The 21,246-nt window shown below is 42.5% G+C and overlaps 1 protein-coding gene and 1 long non-coding RNA gene across 2 annotated transcripts in view; both read right to left on the bottom strand.

Moving 5' to 3' along the window:
- Positions 1 to 211: 211 nt before the first annotated feature.
- LOC308610357 lies at positions 212 to 10,413 on the bottom strand. The gene is made up of 3 exons (XR_014014522.1): positions 10,254 to 10,413; positions 1,567 to 1,750; positions 212 to 333 (listed from the first exon to the last, which is right to left on the bottom strand). It is a non-coding gene; the product is annotated as an uncharacterized lncRNA (long non-coding RNA).
- An 8,089-nt stretch (positions 10,414 to 18,502) lies between these two features.
- The window catches only part of LOC308610356 (transcription termination factor 1-like), a gene marked incomplete at its 5' end in the record, with an annotated part of 28,498 nt that continues 25,754 nt past the window's right edge, over positions 18,503 to 21,246 (bottom strand). Inside the window, 2 exon segments of the mRNA XM_081259526.1 lie at positions 18,503 to 18,848; positions 19,730 to 19,815. Coding sequence (XP_081115652.1) covers positions 18,667 to 18,848; positions 19,730 to 19,815 — 268 coding nt within the window. The 3' untranslated portion in view covers positions 18,503 to 18,666.

The following is a 21,246-nucleotide window of genomic DNA, read 5'->3' as shown; positions in this document are numbered from 1 at the left end:
TTGGAAAAAAAAGTATCCTAAGTATATGTTTAAGAAACAGATTTTCAATATAGATAAACCCAAATTCTTACAATTCTTAAAATATAAAAATGATACAACTGTGAAACACCCAAGATACTCACTAACACGCTCATGTAAAAGCAAATAAGGATATTTCAGTATTTCAAGAAGAGCAACTCGAAGCTTATTTTTAAAGTCTTGGCCAGTAAGGTCAAACAGCTGTGCCTCTCCATTGTTGTCTACTATATATAACTCGTCATCGTCTCCAATTTCTCCCTTCATGGCCTTTTCAAAGTGATTTATGAGACGTGAGGTTTCTAATTCCCATAAAACCTACAGGAAAAGAAAAACGGGCAGTGTGCTTTATATCTTATTAGCAACAAAATATACTGGATGTGACGATCCTTCTAGAAAGCCTTTTCCTAAGCATAAAAATTCAGAAGTTTAAAGAAGTACCAGGGCTTCCCTGGTGGCACAGCGGTTGAGAGTCCGCTTGCCGATGCAGGGGACACGGGTTCGTGCCCCGGTCCGGGAAGATGCCACATGCCGCAAAGCTGCTGGGCCCGTGAGACGTGGCTGCTGAGCCTGCGCGTCCGGAGCCTGTGCTCAGCAACGGGAGAGGCCACAACAGTGAGAGGCCTGCGTACCAAAAAAAAAAAAAAAAAATTATATTAGATTTAAAGAAAACAGTCACTGAACATAAAAGTGGCTTTTATGATACATGAACATGAGTACATAGAGCATGAGATGTTTACAACATTGCTCTTGCAGAGTTTTGTTATCAACAGCACTGTCAACTATACTCTATTGAAAAGGAAATGAGAAGTTGGAGCTTCTTTACACAAGCTGGGCCTTCTCTGACTTCCCTCCTATGTTCCAGCCATAGGTAATTACCTTGAAACATCAGCTTTAGCATAAAGGCATTGGTTAGCTTCATCGCTAGGCAACTTTGTAAACGTAAAGTTTTCCTCAAAATGTTCATAACTTATCATCCCCTCCTCTCTTCTATATTATTATACGTAACTCTATGGTCTGTATTCCATTTCTCACCAGATAAATATAATAAACCAATATTCAAAGCCACATATTTAAAATTATATGTTTCACTTTGGTTCCTGTGAATGAAAAAAATGTTTGTCTTTATTGATTTATAGCACTTAACATTAAAAAATGAAGAGAGGGGAAAAAGAGAACTATTAGCCAATAAAAGAATAACCCAAGCCATTCAGATACCTGGTTGTTAAGAAAGTCAAACACAACGACATTAAAACATGAACCCAAAAATACCCCATACGTCACTTCATTTCATGAAACTGTTTCACATCAAAATGTCTAAAAGTGGAGGATTATAAAATTCTGCTTTAGATTTCAATTCAATTCCATCAATCAATAAGCATTTATTCAGCACCTACTATCTACCAGGCTATGAGTTACATACTACACGTATATTAGCATTCACAGTTTAAATCACGTTTTCAGTTCCCTGAATGCTTCCAACAGAGTTTAAATTTATTCTCTTCCTAGTTATCAAGCTCTGAAAAATACTGCCCAATTAATGTAAAGTACCTTATGTAAGAATGGCAATTCATCCCTTGCTTTGTGGTATTCCGCCACACATTCTAAGCAGTAGCAGAGGTCTTCATCAGCTGTTTGAAATTCACTGGAGTGGGTCTTGGATGCATAGCGTTGCAGGAAGTCAATGGTGGAAATACCACCTGGTGTACACCAACAACATGTGCTCATTCTGTACCTGTATCCAGAAAAGAAGACATGGAAAGACTAAAGAAAAAAAAAAAACAAAAAACACACAACACTTCAGGCCTATTCTGGTGGAGAATGGGTACATTTCCTACTAATGATCATGTCTTCAACTTACAATGTGCCTCGACCACATCCAGAACATTCTGCTGGCCAGCTTATCAATCACTGGCTAAACTCAATCTGGGCTTACTCGTAAAAACTTTACCTGTGACACATGAAAAATAATGAAATGAAAGCAGTTAGTAATAAACATCATAAGGCAACATACAGCTGTGTTATAAAGCCGGCTCAAAACTATACAGTACTGATGGGAAATTATGCACAGAGACATAGAATTATCAATGTTTTCAAAGTACAGATTTTGGAGTGTTCTAATCATGTACTGGAGTCAAGTGAAAAGCTCAGGAAACCTTTCACATTCCCTGAGGCCCTGCTCCCGAAATCCCTGGAAACCTTAGAAATCCCCAAATATTAGTCCATACCAATAACAAAAACTCATATAGAGAAGAATTTTCTCTTGGTTTGGAAGTATATATACACATGAATTTGCACATGTGTGTATGAACTGCTGCCCATAACTCACTGCTCGTCAAGGCAGTATAAACTGTAATGGCTGCAAATATAATAGCTACAAACCTATTCCTACTAAGTTTGAAACTTACAGTTTTCAACTGTCTCCAATTTGGGGTTTTATACTACCATCAGAGCCTCCACCATCCAAACTCAAGTAAAAAGGGTTAAATGAAATTAATTTCAGAGATTGGTTCAAGATGGCGGAGTACAGGATGTGCACTCACTCCCTCTTGCGAGAGCACCGGAACCACAACTAACTGCTGAACAATCATCAACCGGAAGACACTAGAACTCACCAAAAAAGATACCCCACATCCAAAGACAAAGGAGAAGCTGCAATGACGAGGGGCGCAATCACAATAAAATCAAATACCATAATTGCTGGGCTGGTGACTCACAAACTGGAGAACACTTATACCACAAAGTCCACCCACTAGAGTGAAGGTTCTGAGCCCAATGTCAGGCTTCCCAACCTGGGGGTCCGGCAACGGGAGGAAGAATTCCTGAAGAATCAGACTTTGAAGGCTAGCAGGATTTGATTGCAGGAATTTGACAGGACTAGGGGAAACAGAGACTCCACTCTTGCAGGGCACACACAAAGTAGTGTGAGCACTGGGACCCAGGGGAAGGAGCAGTGACCCCATAGGAGACTGAACCAGACCTGCCTGCTAGTGTTGGAGGGTCTCCTGCAGAGGCAGGAGGGGCGGTGGCTGTGGCTCACCGTGGGGACAAGGACGCTGGTGGCAGAAGTTCTGGGAAGTACTCCTCGGTGGGAGCCCTTCCAGAGTCCGCCATTAGCCCCACCAAAGAGCCAGGTAGGCTCCAGTGCTAGGTCGCCTAAGGCCAAACAACCAGCAGGGAGGGAACACAACCCCACCCATCAGCAGATAAGCAGATTAAAGTTTGACTGAGCTCTGCCCACCAGAGCAACACCCAGCTCTACCCACCACCTGTCCCTCCCATGAGGAAGCCTGCACAAGCCTCTTAGGTAGCCTCAGCCACCAGAGGGCAGACAGCAGAAGCAAGGAGAACTACAATTCTGCAGCCTGGGGAAGGAAAACCCTATTCACAGAAAGACAGACAAAATGAAAAGGCAGAGAGTGCTTTGTACCAGATGAAGGAACAAAATAAAACCCCAGAAAAACAACTAAATGAAGTGCAGATAGGCAACCTTCCAGAAAAAGAATTCAGGAAAATGACAGTGAAGATGACCCAGGACCTTGGAAAAAGAATGGAGGCAAAGATCGAGAAGATGCAAGAAAGGTTTAACAAAGCCCTACAAGAATTAAAGAAAAAACACCTAGAAGAATTAAAGAACAAACAGAGATGAACAATACAATAACTGAAATGAAAAATACACTAGAAGGAATCAACAGCAGAGTAACTGAGTCAGAAGAACGGATAGGTGATCTGGAAGACAGAACGGTAGAATTCACCTGCTGTGGAACAGAATAAAGAAAAAAAGAATGAAAAGAAATGATGACAGCCTAAGAGACCTCTGGGACAACATTAAATGCAACACCATTCACATTATAGGGGTCCCAGAAGGAGAAGAGAGAGAGAAAGGACCCAAGGAAATATTTGAAGAGATGATGGACGAAAACTTCCCTAACATAGGAAAGGAAATAGCCACCCAAGTCCAGGAAGCGCAGAGAATCCCAGGCAGGATAAACCCAAGGACAAACACGCCAAGACACACAGTACTCAAATTGACAAAAAATTAAAGACAAAGAAACATTACTGAAAACAACAAGGGAAAAACGACACGTAACATACAAGGGAAGTCCCATAAGGTTAACAGCTGATTTCTCAGCAGAAACTCTACAAGCCAGAAGGGAGTGGCACGGTATATTTAAAGTGATGAAAGGGAAGAACCTACAACCAAGATTACTCTACCTGGCAAGGAGCTCATTCACATTCAACGGAGAAATCAAAAGCTTTACATACAAGCAAAAGCAAAGAGAATTCAGCACCACCAAACCAGCTCTACAACAAATGCTAAAGAAACTTCTCTAAGTGGGAAACACAAAAGAAAACGACTTACAAAAACAAACCCATACCCATTAAGAAAATGGTAATAGGAACATACATATCAATAATTACCTTGAACATGAATGGATTAAATGCTCCAACCAAAAGACACAGGCTCGCTGAATGCATACGAAAACAAGACCCATATATATGCTGCCTACAAGAGACCCACTTCAGACCTAGGAACAGTTACAGACTGAAAGTGAGGGGATGGAAAAAGATATTCCAGGCAAACGGAAATCAAAAGAAAGCTGGAGCACCAATACTCATATCAGATAAAATAGACTTTAAAATAAAGAATGTTACAAGAGACAAGGAAGGATGCTACACAATGATCAAGGGATCAACCCAAGAAGAAGATATAACAATTATAAATATATATGCACCCAAAATAGGAGCACCTCAATATGTAAGGCAACTGCTAACAGCTATAAAAGCGGAAATCAACAGTAACACAATAATAGTGGGGGACTTTTTTTAATGTTAATTTATTTATTTTTGGCTGTGTTGGGTCTTCGTTGCTGCGTGCTGGCTTTCTCCAGCTGCAGCAAGCAGAGGCCACTCTTTGTTGTGGCGTGTGGGCTTCTCATTGCGGTGGCCTCTCTCGTGGAGTACGGGCTCTAGGTGCGTGGGCCTCAGTAGTTGTGGCATGCGGTCTCAGTAGTTGTGGCTCTCAGGCTCTAGAGCACAGGCTCAGTAGTTGTGGCCTGCAGGCTCTGTAGCGCAGGCTCAGTAGTTGTGGCGCACAGGCCCAGTTGCTCCACAGCATGTGGGATCTTCCAGGACCAGGGCTCGAACCCGTGTCCCCTGCACTGGCAGGCAGACTCTCAACCACTGAGCCACCAGGGAAGCCCGGAACAGAAACAAAGTGCACAAAACACAAAAGGATGGGGGCATGTCAAAGGGACATAATAGACACCAACCTGAAGAGCTCCCAGCGGCCAAAGCTGAAACAATCTGAGTAACAAAATAATGTAATATTGGATTATAACCCACAGTATAAATATACATGAATCCATACTGATACAAATGAATGAATAAACAAATGTGGGGGAAGGAACAAACTTTCCTTATGGAAGAATTGCAAATAATATATACAGATAATCCCCATTCCAGGAAGTGGAGCTTAAGCCCACCCTATCTTGAGCGAGGGCTGGACTTGGTGAAACACTTCCAAATAAGAAAGGATGCAAAGTGAAAATCACACTTATGGTGGAGACACCTGGCAAACACAACCTCAAACCAAGTGATCAAGGTTAACATCACCAGTGGTTAAGTCATGTTGGTAACCCCTGACACAATGTGATGAGGCAGGAACTTCAACTCTGCAGTATGCTTCCCCAAACCCACAACCCCAGTCTATTCATGCGAGAAACATCAGACAAACTCAATGTATTAGCCAAACAGCTATTAGCCAGTCTTTGACAAAAATGGAGAAAACCACACCCAAGGGAAATCAAACCAAGTGTTCTATCGTATGGAAACATTTTATTGGGAATTGGGCCAGGAAATTACCCAACAAAACCGGTCTTGAAAACTTGACCTTCATTATCTAATGAATGTATATCAGCCTGATGGGAAAAAAGTTACAAACCCAACTGTAAACCCAATGAAGTTCATTGCCTAACTGGATGATCCTAATCCATGCATTCTCATCAGGAGTGACATCATCCTCAAGGAGATGAAAACTGGTTAGTGGAACACATCCTACTCTTTTTACATATAAAGCACAGGTATATGGACATTACGTAAAGAAGTATATAATATATATTGGTGGGATTAAAATTCATGGCAAATTCATAGGAAAGAAATGTCTTAAACGTTTCCTTTCAGAGAGGGAGAAGGGACAATAAAAGGTTAAGAAACATGACCCAAGTCATTGAATACTTGGGTACAGAAACTTGACAATGTTACATTTTTGAATGCATTACCACCCAAAAATTCAGACTGCATAATAAGCTCTGCTAATGGGACACTGATCACATCTTGACAGTATTTATAGTTTCTGTACAATCAAAAACATGGATTTGTCTTGTGAACTGATTTTTAAAATTTATTAAATATTAACTGTATACTTTCTTCAGGCTTCTGAAAAGAATGCAGGGCAGCTTTCAACATTAAAGTATAAAGAAAAAGACATTTTAGAAGGCAATTTAGAAAGGGAGAGAAATCAAAACTTATGTACAAGAAATTTAATTTCAATAAGGCCTAATTTAGGAGCTTCCTGAAAAGTAGAGCAGAAAAATAGCATGAGTTACACAGTCCTTGTGTGAAAAATTTAAAAAGTAATATGCTAGTTCAGCTGGAGGGTCCTGCCCTTTCCTAACACTAATTCTAATTCAATTACATTTTTTAAGGGTGCTGCAAACTAGGAAATATGAAGTAACAGAATAGACACTATGTTTCTGCAGAATATAAATTTCACTCAAAGAACTTCTCATACTTGAAAAACCAGTAATATAATACCAGGAAGTTAAAAGTCTGCAGAAGCTGTGTTTTTCCAGTGATGTAATCTAATTCAACAAGTTTCACCCTTCTAGACAATGCAAGGACAGAAAATGAAACTCAGGGAAGATTTCTCAAACATCAGTTGTTTCAAGCTTGACTTGAGCAGGAAACAAGACTGCAGTCAACTGCAACTTTGAAAAAATCAAGGTACTGAAGTACAAATAAAATGTTGTATACATTTTTTTTTTTCTTTTTGCGGTACACGGGCCTCTCACTGCTGTGGCCTCTCTCGTCGCAGAGCACAGGCTCCGGACGCGCAGGCTCAGCGGCCATGGCTCACGGGCCTAGCCGCTCCGTGCAGCATGTGGGATCTTCCAGGACTGGGGCACGAACCAGTGTCCCCTGCGTCGGCAGGTGGACTCTCAACCACTGCGCCTCCGGGGAAGCCCAAAATGTTGTATACTTTAAAATAATTATTAACAGAGAAGTTAGTTAGCAAAATAAACTTTCTAGTAAAAAAAAAAATTATGGAGGCTGCTTTTTATTTCACTCACTCAGAGAGCTGGCTTACTTCCACATTCCAGAAAGCAAACTAAATGTTCTCAAAGTAGATAGGAGGTACTGCCATATAACAGATAAGTGCCATGGAATTTAGAAAACAGAGAGAACAGTGCTACAGCAAATCAACAATAGAAACATGTTTCCATAGTTCCTCTCAAAGGCCATAAGTGGGTGTGGTTATGTTCCTAAAACTAAAATCATCATTGGCCTGATAGCTAAGCCCAAAAAAATCTCAACAGGGTATACTGAAATTTTTCTTTTAAGGGAAAACTGCTGGTAGATGACTATGAATCTTGCAAATTTTTGTACAATTCAGTTCTTCTGGAGGACAGTTTTGTTAAGTTCATCAGTGTTTTTACTGCTTGGAATCATTACTGAACCACAAATGGGGGAGTCCAGGGAATCCTCAAGCTGCATGACAGAAGTAAGAGCGGCTCCTGTGCATCAGAGAGACAGTATTTTTGCCAATAACATAGGATGCTTCACCAGAGGTATAACTGTAATTTTCTATTGACTTATCCAGGGGATATCATTTATCAATAATAGCTGGACAGAAACTTCAAATAACAATCACTTTCTTCTATCCTTCCTAGCTAAACTTTTTGAAAATTTATTTATTTTAAACTTCTTCACAATTGCTTTTATTTATTTTTTTTCCTCGGCCACGCTGAGCGACTCGAGGGATCTTAGTTTAGATCCCTGACAAGGGATTGAACCCGGGCCACGGCTGTGAAAGCGCCGAGTCCTAACCACTGGACCACCAGGGAACTCCCCTTGAAAAAATAATTTAGATTCACTTCTTTAGCTCCTTTGCACTCTGGCTTCTACCTTATGTTTCACTGAATGTTTTCACAAAAGTCCCTAATAATCTCTTTAATACCAAATCCAGTAGGTTCTTTAATGGACTCCTCTAAAGCATATGAAACTGCTAAGCATGTATTCCTTAGCTACGACAACACAGCATTCTTCTCTCACTTCCTCTACCCAGCCCCCATAATCATCTGTTCCTTTTCCCCCTGCTTCATATCAACATTTCCAAAGGTTTGTCCTCAGGACTCTAACCCTTCATTCAATATCCTCTTTGTGGGTGACAATTCAACCTATTTCTTCAACTACTATTTATAATGAAGCTTCCCCAAAGACTGAGAACGTAGGTAAAACTCAATGCCATGTTTGTGTTTCAGCTACTCAATAAATGATAGCCTAGCCTAGAATTCCACAAAGATATACAGCTGCCCTTCAGTTTCTGCAGGGGATTGGTTCCAGGAGTACCCCCCATGCACACCAAAATCTGCAGATGCTCAAGTCCCTTCCATAAAATAGTGGAGTACAGGGAACACAGTTGGCCCTCTATATCCACACATGGGAAACCCAAAGATATGGAAGGCTGACCGTACTCAATATCCAACTGTACAGTGAATCTATACTCACTTGACAGTTGCCTCAAAGTAAACAGGACCAGAACAGAACAAAGTCCTTCCCGTCAATGTGTTATCTGTCCTGTATTCTCTGTATCCACGGTATTACCATGACTTCACTTTTCAAACCAGTAACCTGTGAATTCTCCTATGCTATCCTCCCTTAGCCCCCATCTCTACAAGTTCTATACAGTCTACCACCTTGATTACCTCTGTACTTTACTCTCAGTGAGACTGCCATTTCCTTAGTTCAATACATTTTCATTATTTGTCTGGATTACAGAAGAAACCTAAATGATCTGCCTCTTGTTTGATCCACCATCAATTCTTCCTCCAAAGTGCTGCCAAAGGCCAAAGCCAAAACCAGACTCTAAAAGCACAAATGACTCCTCTACCTTTGGCCGATAAAATTAAAATTTCTGACCTCACCACACAAGGCTCTCCATGACCTGGCTTCAGCATCATCTCTTGACATTCCCCCTCACTTGCACTTCCTAAAATGCTTCCTGGTGTTTGGCATTACCTGCCTTTATGGAAGCTCTTCCATCTGCCTTGGACACCTACTCTTCATACCTTTGCCTGCTTCTTAACCCTGGATGTGCCTCAGACTCACCAAAGGAACTTGGCAAAAAAAATTAGCAAAGGCACATGGTGAGATACCACTGAGAAAATTCAGATGCGTTCTAAAAAAGACTCCACCAGTACGTCTGATAAAAAGCCAGATTTGGGGGACATCCCTGGTGGTCCAGGGGGTAAGACTCTGCACTCCGAATGCAGTGGGCCGGGGTTCGAGCCCTGGACTGGGAACTAGATCCCACATGCATGCCGCCACTGAGAGTTCGCAAGCCACAACTAAGACCCAGCACAGCCAAAATAAATAAATAAGTAAATATTTCGGGGGCGGGGGTGGGAGGAGCCAGATTTGAGAACTACCTCTGAGCATCATCATGCCTGGAGGCTTGTCTGACTCATTCCCTACCTTCCAATCTGTCTTTGATGACTTTTTTCTCCATCCCCTCAGGACTTTGTACATGGTCTCTATCACTGCATTTACCATGTTAGGCTGAGCTGTTTACTTATCTGTCTCCCACCTACAAGCTCCATCCTCAGCAATTCTGCGTGTGTTAGGGGGCAAGGATCCGTTCTGTATTTTTTTTTCTTTTGTCTTACTTCTCAGTGCTTGGCACATAATAAGTGCCTGAAAAAAAAAGTCTTAAGTGTCTATTTAACAAATAACTGCCGACACTTCCCTGGTGGCACACTGGTTAAGACTCCGCGCTGCCAATGCAGGGGGCCCAGGTTCGATCCCTGGGTCTGGGAACTAGATCCAACATGCATGCCACAACTAAGAGTTCGCATGCCACAACTAAGGAGCCCGCCTGCTGCAACTAAGACCCAATGCAACCAAATAAATAATAAAACATGTAAACATTTAAAATTAAAAAAAATAATAATAATTACCTGGGGTAATGGCCTACAGCGAAGCCATCCTTTCAGTCGAGATTCCTGGGTTTATTTGAGAATGGGTGAGGATCTGCATTCATATATAACCAGACTCTGGCCCCCAACATTTCTGAAAAAGCAAAACAAAACAAAACTGAGGAAGTGGTTTTTAGACTCGCTCTCTCACCTGGGCTTCACATCAATCCTTATAAAGAACCACCAAATATTACCATTTGATGACAGGGCTCAAGCTCCCAGAGGTTAGACAACATGCCTGTGGATCTAACAAGGAATGAAGAAACAGTGCAACTGCCATTCTGACTCCACAGGGGGAGTGGCTCCACGGGGGACCTCGTCCCCACGCTGGGGACAGCGAGGCACTTTGTCATTAAGTCCCGCAATTAGCAGGTGAGTTCAGCCCTACGATCGTCAGTAGCTAACATCTCTGCCGCTTTGACTGACCAGCCAAGGGCTCTTCTTCCTTCGAGCCTCGGGCCCGATTCCTTCTGGGCCACACAGGTCTTGCCACATCGTCGCTCCTGGAAGGTGGGGAGGACGGCAAAGGGCCCTCTGGCTGGCTGTCAGCGCTCCATCGCCTTCAGGTGGGGCAGGGAGGGCTCAGGTGGCCACTCGGGAGGGGCACACTCTCCAAAGGCACGAACCCCAGCAGGAGAAAGCAGGGGGCGCCGAGCGGACAGAGACTTTCTGTAGTGAGACACCCCACTCACTCCCACAGAAACTACGCAGCGCCCAGACTCAGAAGAGCTCACACGGGACGGCACTGCAGACGACGCGAAGGGAGAGGACCGGAGGGCGCCCCAATGGGCGCCGCAACTGTCCTGAGGGACGCGGCCGAGCTCACGCCGCCCCTACCCCACCCGCCCGGGCCTCACACGCTGCGACGGTTACACCGTGCGCACTCCCACGCTCACCGGGCCAGCAGCCGTGAGTTCAACGCTCTCCTCACCCGTCTCGGCCTCCCCCCGGCCGCTAACCAGCCTCCGCCTCCATGCCTCAACTCAACAGTCGGCCGAGAACGGAAGTGCGGGCCTGCGATCAGTCGCCAACATCCGTAACCGACCACCCAACCGAAGAAGCCCCGAGCGCAGGACCCGCCCTCTGCGTGGCGTCGGCCGTCCGCAGGCCCCGCCCCGGCCGCCGCTTTCTTGTTTTGGTGCCCCGAGGGGCGGGGCGTGGGAAGAGACACGCCCGGGCTCCGCCTGGAGGCCGGGAAGCCCGGCGCGGCGTCACTTCCGGGCTCCCAGGGCCGCCCAATCAGGAGCGTCCGTGAGGGGCGGGGTCTGGGGGAAAGATTGAGGCCGAGGTTCCACCGCGGCCTTGACCCGGATTTCTCCGGGTAGCGGCCGCCCACCGATGCGCCCACCCCGGGCGACCTGGACGCTTACCCTGCTGTCTTTTCCGCCCAGTCCTTTTTCTTCCCTTTTAGACGCCTCAGGAGTTTCAGCAGGGGTGTTACGGGTTGCGAAGGAATTGTTTTTCTCTTTCGATTTCCTTTAAAGACCTAAAATATAATATGTAATCAACACGTACTTTGGGGGAAGTATATACTTTGTATCATAGAAAAGGGATACATTAAGTATTGGAAAGAGGAAAAACAGTACAGAATATAACAGTAAAACCCCCTGGGAAGCCTACCCATTTTTTTTTTTCTTTTAACGCTTACTGCTGACTTCGACGATGAGGCGTCACCACTAGCTTATACTCTAATAGAGGAGACAGAAAAACAAATAATTACTAGTTCTGATCAAGGCTCTAAAGGAAAGCAGAGGCTGAGTTAGGCCCGATCCAGACCGGTCAGCCAGCGACGATCTTACTGAGCAGAAATCCCTAACCAAAGAATGAGAAGGGGTGAGCCAGGGAAGAAGTGGGCAGGGTCCTGCTGAAGAACATTCCAGAAAGAGGGCGTGGCTTATCGGAAAGCCCCGATGCCTGTTATGGAAATTTAACAATCCCAGCGGGAGGCAAAGACTGTTATTCTCGTTTCTAGATTTTTCTCTGTCAGGCAGACTGTTGGCCAAATTCAAATCCAGTGTTCAAATACGAAAGTTACAAAACTGTGCGGAACTATATTGCACTATAAATTGCGTAGGTATCCTTTTTAAAATAATATTAATACTTTTGTAAAATAGGGATCTGGCTGGCTATTAAAAAAAAAACTTTTTCTGAAAGAGAAGATGGAAAAAAAAATCACCGGAATCTCTATTTCCCTGAGATAACCATTTTAATGTGTATCCTTGAAGAATGTATTACATACGTTTTTATTAAAGTAGCCATGAAAGGATATTTATAAAATGCTAAGCTACTCACCACAGTGTAAGAAACGGAATATTACCGTGAATCCTGAACAGAGGGGCTCCTCCATTTTATAGGGTAGCTTGGGCTAGGGACACACAGAAATGTTTTAACTTCTTATAAAATCAGAAAAACAAGTGGAATATTACGTTGAAGAAAATCTTTTAATATTTACCATTTATTTGTCTTTATACCAATACAGTCATAAAATATAAATTTTGGTATTTTTAAGGAGGAGAGTGCCCCTGAAGGCAAAAAGTGCCTAGGGCCACTGAAGCCATAATTTCATCCTGCTTTGGAGCCCGCTGTGGGTCTTTCCTTATGATATTACCACGTTTGTCTTTAATCTGTAAACATATGAAGCTTAGCGTGTTTTTGAGCTTTATCAAATTAGACTGAATGCATTTTTCCGTGAATTGCTTTTTATACTCAGAGATTCATTGACCCAAGGTATGCTCAGGAGTTGTAGAGCAAAAAGTTTACAAAACTTGAGGGGTGTCTTTAATATTTATTTGAAATGAATAGCACAAATTACAAATTTTTTAAATGGACAAACCCCACAAATACTAAAAATTCAGAAAAAAAAATATTTAAGCTGCAAACACAACTCTATAAAAGTTATATATTTGGGCTTCATACACTTTTATCTCAGCAATGAGGTTGAAGATCATTTTCTATACAAGGAACACAAATGTAATTCAGTCTCTTTTCTAGTAAGATTGATGAAATTTTATGGTGTTTATGAACATTTCAAATTAATAATTCGTTTGATAATATGCACATTTTAGGATTGTCAAGTTTAAAAAATTTGGATCAAGCCTTTTTTCACAGATAAGCTGTAAGAATTCAGAACACATAAAGTTTCTGGTGTAATGATTGAACCTAAGTACTTGGAATTGATAACACATTACTACTAGGTTGTCATAGATTTTCTCATTTTTAGATACAGATTGTGAGTTTTATATGTCAGTATTTTATGTCAAATTTTCAGTACTTTTTCCAGTTTGATCATTTGACTCATTACTCATCATTATTTGGATCATCAACAATCCAAGAACATGTTACACATTATTTCTATTTGAAATGGATCTGTTCTTAATGAATTACTAAAATATTTGTTATATTATAATTTCTATTGACTTCATCAACATTAACCTTCATTGTAGCCTCTTAGTCCATTATTCTGTCAACTTTATATAATTTATATACAATTATACACAATAAGTACACATTTTAGGTGTATGGTTGAGAGATTTTAACAACTCCATAATTTCATGTAACCATCTCTAATCATGATATAAAACATTTTCTTCCTGCCAGAAAAGTGCCCTTGGGACACTTGGCAGAAAATCTTCTCCCCATTCACCCAATGGAAACATTGATTTGACTTCTATCAACATATCTATCATCATAGATTAATTTAGACTATTCTAGAACTCTATCAATGGAATTATACACTATGTATTCTTTTGACCATCTGCTTTTGTTCAACAGGAAGTGTATGAAGTCCACAGATGTTACTGTATGTATCAGCAATTCATTTTTATTGCAGAGAAGGGTATCATTCAATGAATACACCACAATTGGGTTTTTTTCTTTTAGTCATCTACTGATGAATATTGGGTGGTTTCAAGTTTTCCACTGTTAATAGATAAAGCTGTTGTGAACACTACTGTACAAGTCTTTTTATGCTCATATGTTTTCATTTAACATGGATAAATATGCAGGAGTGGAATTGCTGGGTTACAGGGTAGGTGTGCCTTTAACATTACAAGAATTTACAAGCCATTTCCAAAGTGATTTTACCATCTTCAATTACCATAAACAAAGTATAAGACTGCCATTTGCTCCACATCCTTGTCAATACTACCCCTATTGTAAGTATTTTAAATTTCAGTCATCCCAATGGGTTAAAATGGTGCCTCATTTGTATTTCCCTAATGAATAATGATGTAGAACATCTTTTCTTTTCTTTTCTTTTGTGGAATGCGGGCCTCTCACTGTTGCGGCCTCTCCTGTTGCGGAGCACAGGCTCCGGAAGCACAGGCTCAGCGGCCATGGCTCACGGGCCCAGCTGGTCCGCAGCATGTGGGATCTTCCAGGACTGGGGCACGAACCCGTGTCCCCTGAATCGGCAGAAGGACTCTCAACCACTGCGCCACGGGGGAAGCCCTAGAACACCTATTCATGTGCAGATTGAGAATTAGTGTATCTTCTTTGTGAACTGACTGAGCTTTCAGGCAGAGCACAGAGGATTTTTAGGGCAGTGAAAGTACTCTGATATTAAAGGACTGATACAGGTCAGTATACATTTGTCCAAATCCATAGAATGTACATATCAAGAGTGAACCCTAATGAAAACTATGGACTCTGGGTGATAATGACGTGTCACCGCAGGTTCCTCAGTCGTAACAAATGTACTACACTGGTAGGGAATGTTGGTAATGGGGGATACTATGCATATGGCGGGGGGCAGCAGCGGGTATATCAGAAATCTCTGTAGCTTCCTCTGAATTTTGCTGTGAACCTAAAACTGCTCTGAGGAACTAAAGTCCTTTTTAACCTTATGGTCAAACAGCTCAGACGTTTGAATGGAAATGGCAGGTAGGTAGATTAATATTTTAGCCTGGAGTTTGGGGGAGAATCTGACCTATAACTACACATTTGGGAGCCATCAGCACATAGATGTTATTTCGAGGCACCGGGAGAATGTGAAGAGTCCAAAAAGTCTCGAGGAACATGAGCATTTAGAAGTTGGGGGCAGTTGGGGGAGTGTAGCAGAAAGTGGTAATTGATTCTACCTGTATAGAATCAAAGATAGCTAATACTGGGCTTCCCTGGTGGCACAGTGGTTGGGGGTCCGCTTGCCAGTGCAGGGGGTGTGGGTCCGTGCCCCCGTCCGGGAGGATCCCGCATGCCGCGGAGCACCTGGGCCCGTGGGCCATGGCCGCTGGGCCTGCGCGTCCGCAGCCTGTGCTCTGCGGCGGGAGGGTCCGCAGCGTTGAGGGGCCCACGTACCACAAAAAAAAAATAAAAAATAAAAAAGATAGCTAACACCATGGCTTGTTTGTATGGTGATAACAATGCAGAATAGAGATGACAATTGGGAACAATTGTCCACAGGGGTATTTACCCTTTCAGCCATTTAAGGAAGGTTGAGCTAAATCCGAGCTCCAGACATGAGCCCAGATGGGTTGAAGACCATCCTATTTTTTGTGGCTACAGTGATGGCTCAGAGTTGGGCACAAGCTCTAATTTGGGCACTGGGAACGAAACCCAGGACTTAAGCAAGAGCTATTGTTCTCTTCTCTGAATGGCATCCTCTATTTAAGTAATAATAAGGATGCTATAACATGGGGCTCTATGAAGGCACCCCTCAGGACCAAGGGGCCCCTTGTGTGGATTGAAGATGAAGTGGACTCTGGAGAAGGGAGAGCTGAGAATCAGCAAGAAAACACATTTTGGGGACTCCGAGTAGCTGGATCCATCCTCTCCCTCTGGATTTTCAGTCTGAGAGTCCCCGGATTCCTTTGAGCTATCTGAGTCTCATTTTCTGGCACTTGCAAGTCAAGACTTCTAACCTATAAACTCACAATCCCACTCCCCGGAGAGAACCACTGTCAACACTTTGGGTTTAATTCCTCCGTTACTCTGTAATGCAACTCTATTTACACATTTTTTTTTCTTTTTTGGCTGCACCACGCGGCATGTGGGATATTAGTTCCCCCAACAGGGATCGAACCTGTGCCCCCTGAATTGGAAGCAAGGTGTCTTAACCACTGGACCACCAGGAAGTCCCTATTTTTTTTTTACTGTTACAAAATTAAGAAGATAATATGTACACTTCTGAATGAAAAACAGTATATATTTTAGTTGATGATACTGTTTACCTTGTATGTTAAACAAATCTATCACTATCATTATTTTTTTTAATTTATCTATTTATTCATGTCTGTGTTGGGTCTTTGTTGTCATGCGTGGGCTTTCTCTAGCTGCTGCGAGCAGAGGCTGCTCTTTGTTGTGGTGCGTGGGCTTCTCATTGCAGTGGCTTCTCTTGTTGTGGAGCACGGGCTCTAGGAGCGTGGGCTTCGGTAGTTGTGACACACAGGCTCAGTAGTTGTGGCCTGCGGGCTCTAGAGCGCAGGCTCAGTAGTTGCGGTGCATGGGCTTAGTTGCTCTGTGGCATGTGGGATCTTCCCAGACCGGGGATTGAACCCATGTCCCCTGCATTGGCAGGCAGATTCTTAACCACTGCATCACCCGGGAAGTCCCTCATTATCATTCTTTAATTACTGCCTAATATTCCATTCTAGGAATACACCATCATATATAGTAAATTTCCTATGAAAGAACATTCATTTTTCTAGTTTCCATATTATAAATGTGCCATTCTTTTACACTAGTTCTATTATTTCTTTAGGTCCTAGAAGTGAAATTGCTGGACCTCAGAATATGTACATTCTTAAGGCTTTGATGTATTCTACCCGATTGTCCTCCAAAAGGAACATGTAATTTATATTCCCATCAGCCTGAAGATTGGTATGTTTGACAGATAGAAGGAGGTGACTAAAGGCAAGATGCTTATTAAAAAGAAAATATTCATTTGTTCTGGGACTTCCCTGGTGGCGCAGTGGTTAAGAGTCCGCCTGCCAATGCAGGGGACATGGGTTCACCTCCTGGTCCAGGAAGATCCCACATCCTGCGGAGCAGCTAAGCCTGTGCACCACAACTAATGAGCCCATGGGCCACAACTACTGAAGCCCACATACCTATAGCCCGTGCTCCACAACAAGAGAAGCAACCAGAGTGAGAAGCCCGTGCACTGCAATGAAGAGTAGCCCCTGCTCTCCGCAACCAGAGAAAGCCTCTGCAGCAACGGAGACCCAACACAGCCAAAAATAAATTAATTAATTAACTTTTAAAAAGAAAATACTCATTTGTGCCCTGAATATTTATCGAGTGTCTATTATTTGCACAACACCATGATAGGTGCTGTGGATATACTGGTGAATGAGGACTCCTAAACTTGTTTCTCTCTATTCTTCCTTCTCTGATGACGGCAAGCTTGGAAACATGTCTAGCTTTGTGGATGAATTAACCAACATCACACAGCATGATGCTACACTCAGGAGACAAGGGTGCTGCACCTTGGCCCAGAGGGTGGCCTCACTGTATGGGATATTGCTCACCCACACCTTCCTTTCTATGTTCTCCCCTGTACAGATGAGGCTAGAAGCCTGGGCACTTTATTCCCCTTGCCAGCAAGGGAAGTCTAACAGAGGCAGTTTTTCCAGAAGCAATGGAAGAGACTGCTGGATTCTTTGTTTTTTCCAGTTAAACACCAGAAGAATTCTGTGACTGGCTTTGAGAGGGCATCTTGTATGAAAAATACTTATCTTTGAACACTAGAATCACACTCGGGAAGATGAGATACGCACACCATGACAGGCACATGGGAACCGAAACCAGCTTCCAGGAACACAAACGTCCCTGTACCACTTACCTAATACGCACACACACTAAAATATACATCTAAACAACTGAAACACAGAAAAAAATGGCATGCATTATTAAAATTGTTAACATTCTCTGTTTTGCTGAATGCACGTATAGTTGAATCCACACCATGAAAATGTTCATTGGGGAATTCCCTGGCGGTCCAGGGGTTAGGACTCTGCGTTTTCACTGCCGAGGGCCTGGGTTCAATCCCCGGTGGGGAACTAAGATCCCATAAGCTATGTGGCACAGCCATAAAAAAAAAAAAAACAAAAAGAAAATGTTCCTTGGACATGACTACCCTCTGCTGCCATTAGAGGGACTTGGGATCCTGTTGTTGTATGAAAACCATTAGTTGTAAGTATTTTCAATATGATAATTTTCAATATAATAGCACAGAAAATATTAAATCAACTCATGTACTCGCCTTTCTTTTCACATTCAGACAAACTTGAATATGAAATGTGAATCAATTTTTAATGTTCCACAGTATGTTATTATTTTCATACCCTTCCTTTGGCTGTTGCACCTTCTTCAGTAAAATCAATAGTGGAAATAGCATTATTGACACGTACATAAACACAACCAGACCTAGAAAAATGGACAAGAGAGTATCAGCCGCTTAACATTGTTCATCTCCGTCTTCTCCCTCACTGTCATCGTCACAACAAAAGATGTCTCGAAACAGGAAGACTGGCTTGGGGGTTGCCAGAGTCTGGATCTCAGTCCCGTTTTTCTCCATCTTCTTCTCTAATTTTTCTTTAAGCAACGGTAGACTAGTCTCATGAAGGTAGTCTATAATCTCTAAAGAAAAGAAACTGAATCTTGAGATGATCTGACAAAGCCTCTTCCCAAGGTCAAAGGACGGACGGCACAGATGATGACAATGCATTGTTACTGGCACTACTGTGTGCAAGACCTGGCTCTAACTGCTTTATTCATAGTCACTCATTCAATCCTCTCAAAAATGCTATGAGGTAGGCACTATTGTTCACCCGTGTTTCAAATGAGGCATAAAGACATGAAGCTCATCCAAAGTCATAGAGTCAGGAGGGCGAAGCCAGGATTCAAACCCAGGAAGTGCTGTCCGCTGAAAGCAAGGAGCATTTTGTCACACACTGCAGGGTGCAGTGTTACCCGAACCAGTGGTTCCCAAACAATGATGCTGGGCAGGCCACTGGCGACTCATCTGTGAGCTTGTTAGAGAAAAATCTAGCCTCTGGACCCAGACTAGAGACTAGGATCGACTGGGTCTGGGATGAGACCCAGGTATGTATCTTTTTTCCCAAGTTCCCCAACTGACTCCGATAGTCCAGGTTTGGGAATTACATATGTAAACCACCTACAAATGGCTGCAGAGAAGAAACTGTACCTCCAGTTTTTTGTGGATCAGTGGGTGTGCAGGCATGTGGTGTGAGCATGTGTGCTGTGCAATCCAGAAGCACTCGCAGCTCCTCACCCAGTGCTTGCTAAACGCCCGGCGGCCTGGTGACCACACTTCTCAAGCTCATTATCTCATTTAGTACTTTTGAAAGTCCTGTCAGGTAGGGGTTATAATTTGCCAATTTTTACCATTTTCCATTTGAAGAATCTGAGGTTCCCAAAAGTCACTACCCAAGGTCACACTACCAGCGTGTGTCCCCATATGCTGCGTTTTTAACTATTCAGATATCGAAAATACTGACCTGGAAAAGTCTTCTTCTGCCAAAACGGAACACAGGAAACTTTCAGCTTATAAAATTTACTTTGGACATAAGATGGAGGAACACCCCTTTAGAAAGGAAAAGGTGTCAAAAAGTTAGTGGCAGTTTAAAAATTAATCATTTCAGTCCTGTGTACTAAGTGCATTGATTGAGGGGTGGTCTACAGACCTAAGCAGCTTTCTTAATCCTCATGTCTACACATGTGAGAAAAATAAGACACGTATGAAAAGCTATTGTTCATCTGGTTAAACACACACACACAAAAGGAAGAAAAACAGAAGTACAACAACACGGATTCTGTCTAAACTAGAATAATCTAAACTACCAGTTGAGAAGACAAGGTGTAACACTAGCTCACAGGGGCTGATGCTAACATTGTCTTCAGCCCCACCCTGAGGGCTCTCCGCAGAGCAACAAATAACGCTCACGACCACTCTGTGTGGGGCCTCCTATGCTTATCCCTCGTTTTGGAGATGGGGAACCCAAGAGAAGATGCCCAAGATCTTACAGTGAATAGGGGGGAAGGGCTGGGACTTCAATTGGGTACACTCCAAATTCTACTTTTTTCTTTCTTTTTTTTTGATATCAGTGTTTTTTAATGGAAGTATAGTTAATTTATAATGTGTTAGTTTCAAGGGTACAGCAGAAAGATTCAGTTGTACATATATATATATATATATATATATATATATAATTTTTTCAGATTTTTTTCCATTATAGATTATTACAAGATATTGAGTATAGTTCCCTGTGCTATACAGTAGGTCCTTATTGTTTATGTATTTTACATACTGTAGTGTGTATATGTTAATCCAAGCCTCCTAAGTTATCCCCCTACCTCCCGCCCGCTAACCCTTTGGTAACCATAAGTCTGTTCTCTATGTCTGTGAGTCTATTTGTGTTTTGTAAGTAAGTTCATTTGTATCAGTTTTTTAAAGATTCCACATATAATTGATATCCTATGCTATTTGTCTTTCTCTGTGTGGCTTATTTCACTTAGTATGATCATCTCTAGGTCCATCCGTGTTGCTGCCAATGGCAACATTTCACAAATCCTACACTCTTAACCACTACCTTCAGGCTAACTATATATTTGTCACAATGCAAAAGCAGGGGTCTGGATTTTTTACTTTACAAAGCTAAATAAAGTGGATGCTTACGATATTCTGGTGAGTCAAATCCACTTTTCATTTACAATAAGTAGGACGGAAACAACCACATCTTAAATATTTTTTTAAAGTGAAAATCACTAACTTCACTTCCTGGGCACTCATTTCCTAAGCCACAAAAGCGTGGCATATTTGTTTCAGTAATTAATTAATCTAGTTGTTATATGATTAGTGGGAATAACTGGATCTGCTAGGTATGTGGAAGTACAAGATGGCTGGGCTCTCTCTGCCTCTTCATGGCAGCAGCTGCCCGCCGCGTGTGCATGGCATGACACGCACTGTCTCCTTGCTGTCGTCCTCATCACGGTGCTGTTACAATGCTGCGCAGAT

The sequence above is a fragment of the Mesoplodon bidens genome, assembly GCF_964165515.1.
Source record: "Mesoplodon bidens genome assembly, contig: HAP1_SCAFFOLD_528, whole genome shotgun sequence".
Classification (NCBI taxonomy): Eukaryota; Metazoa; Chordata; class Mammalia; order Artiodactyla; family Ziphiidae; genus Mesoplodon; species Mesoplodon bidens.
The sequence above is the reverse complement of the archived record's forward strand: the minus strand, read 5'-3'. Positions and strand labels throughout refer to the sequence as shown.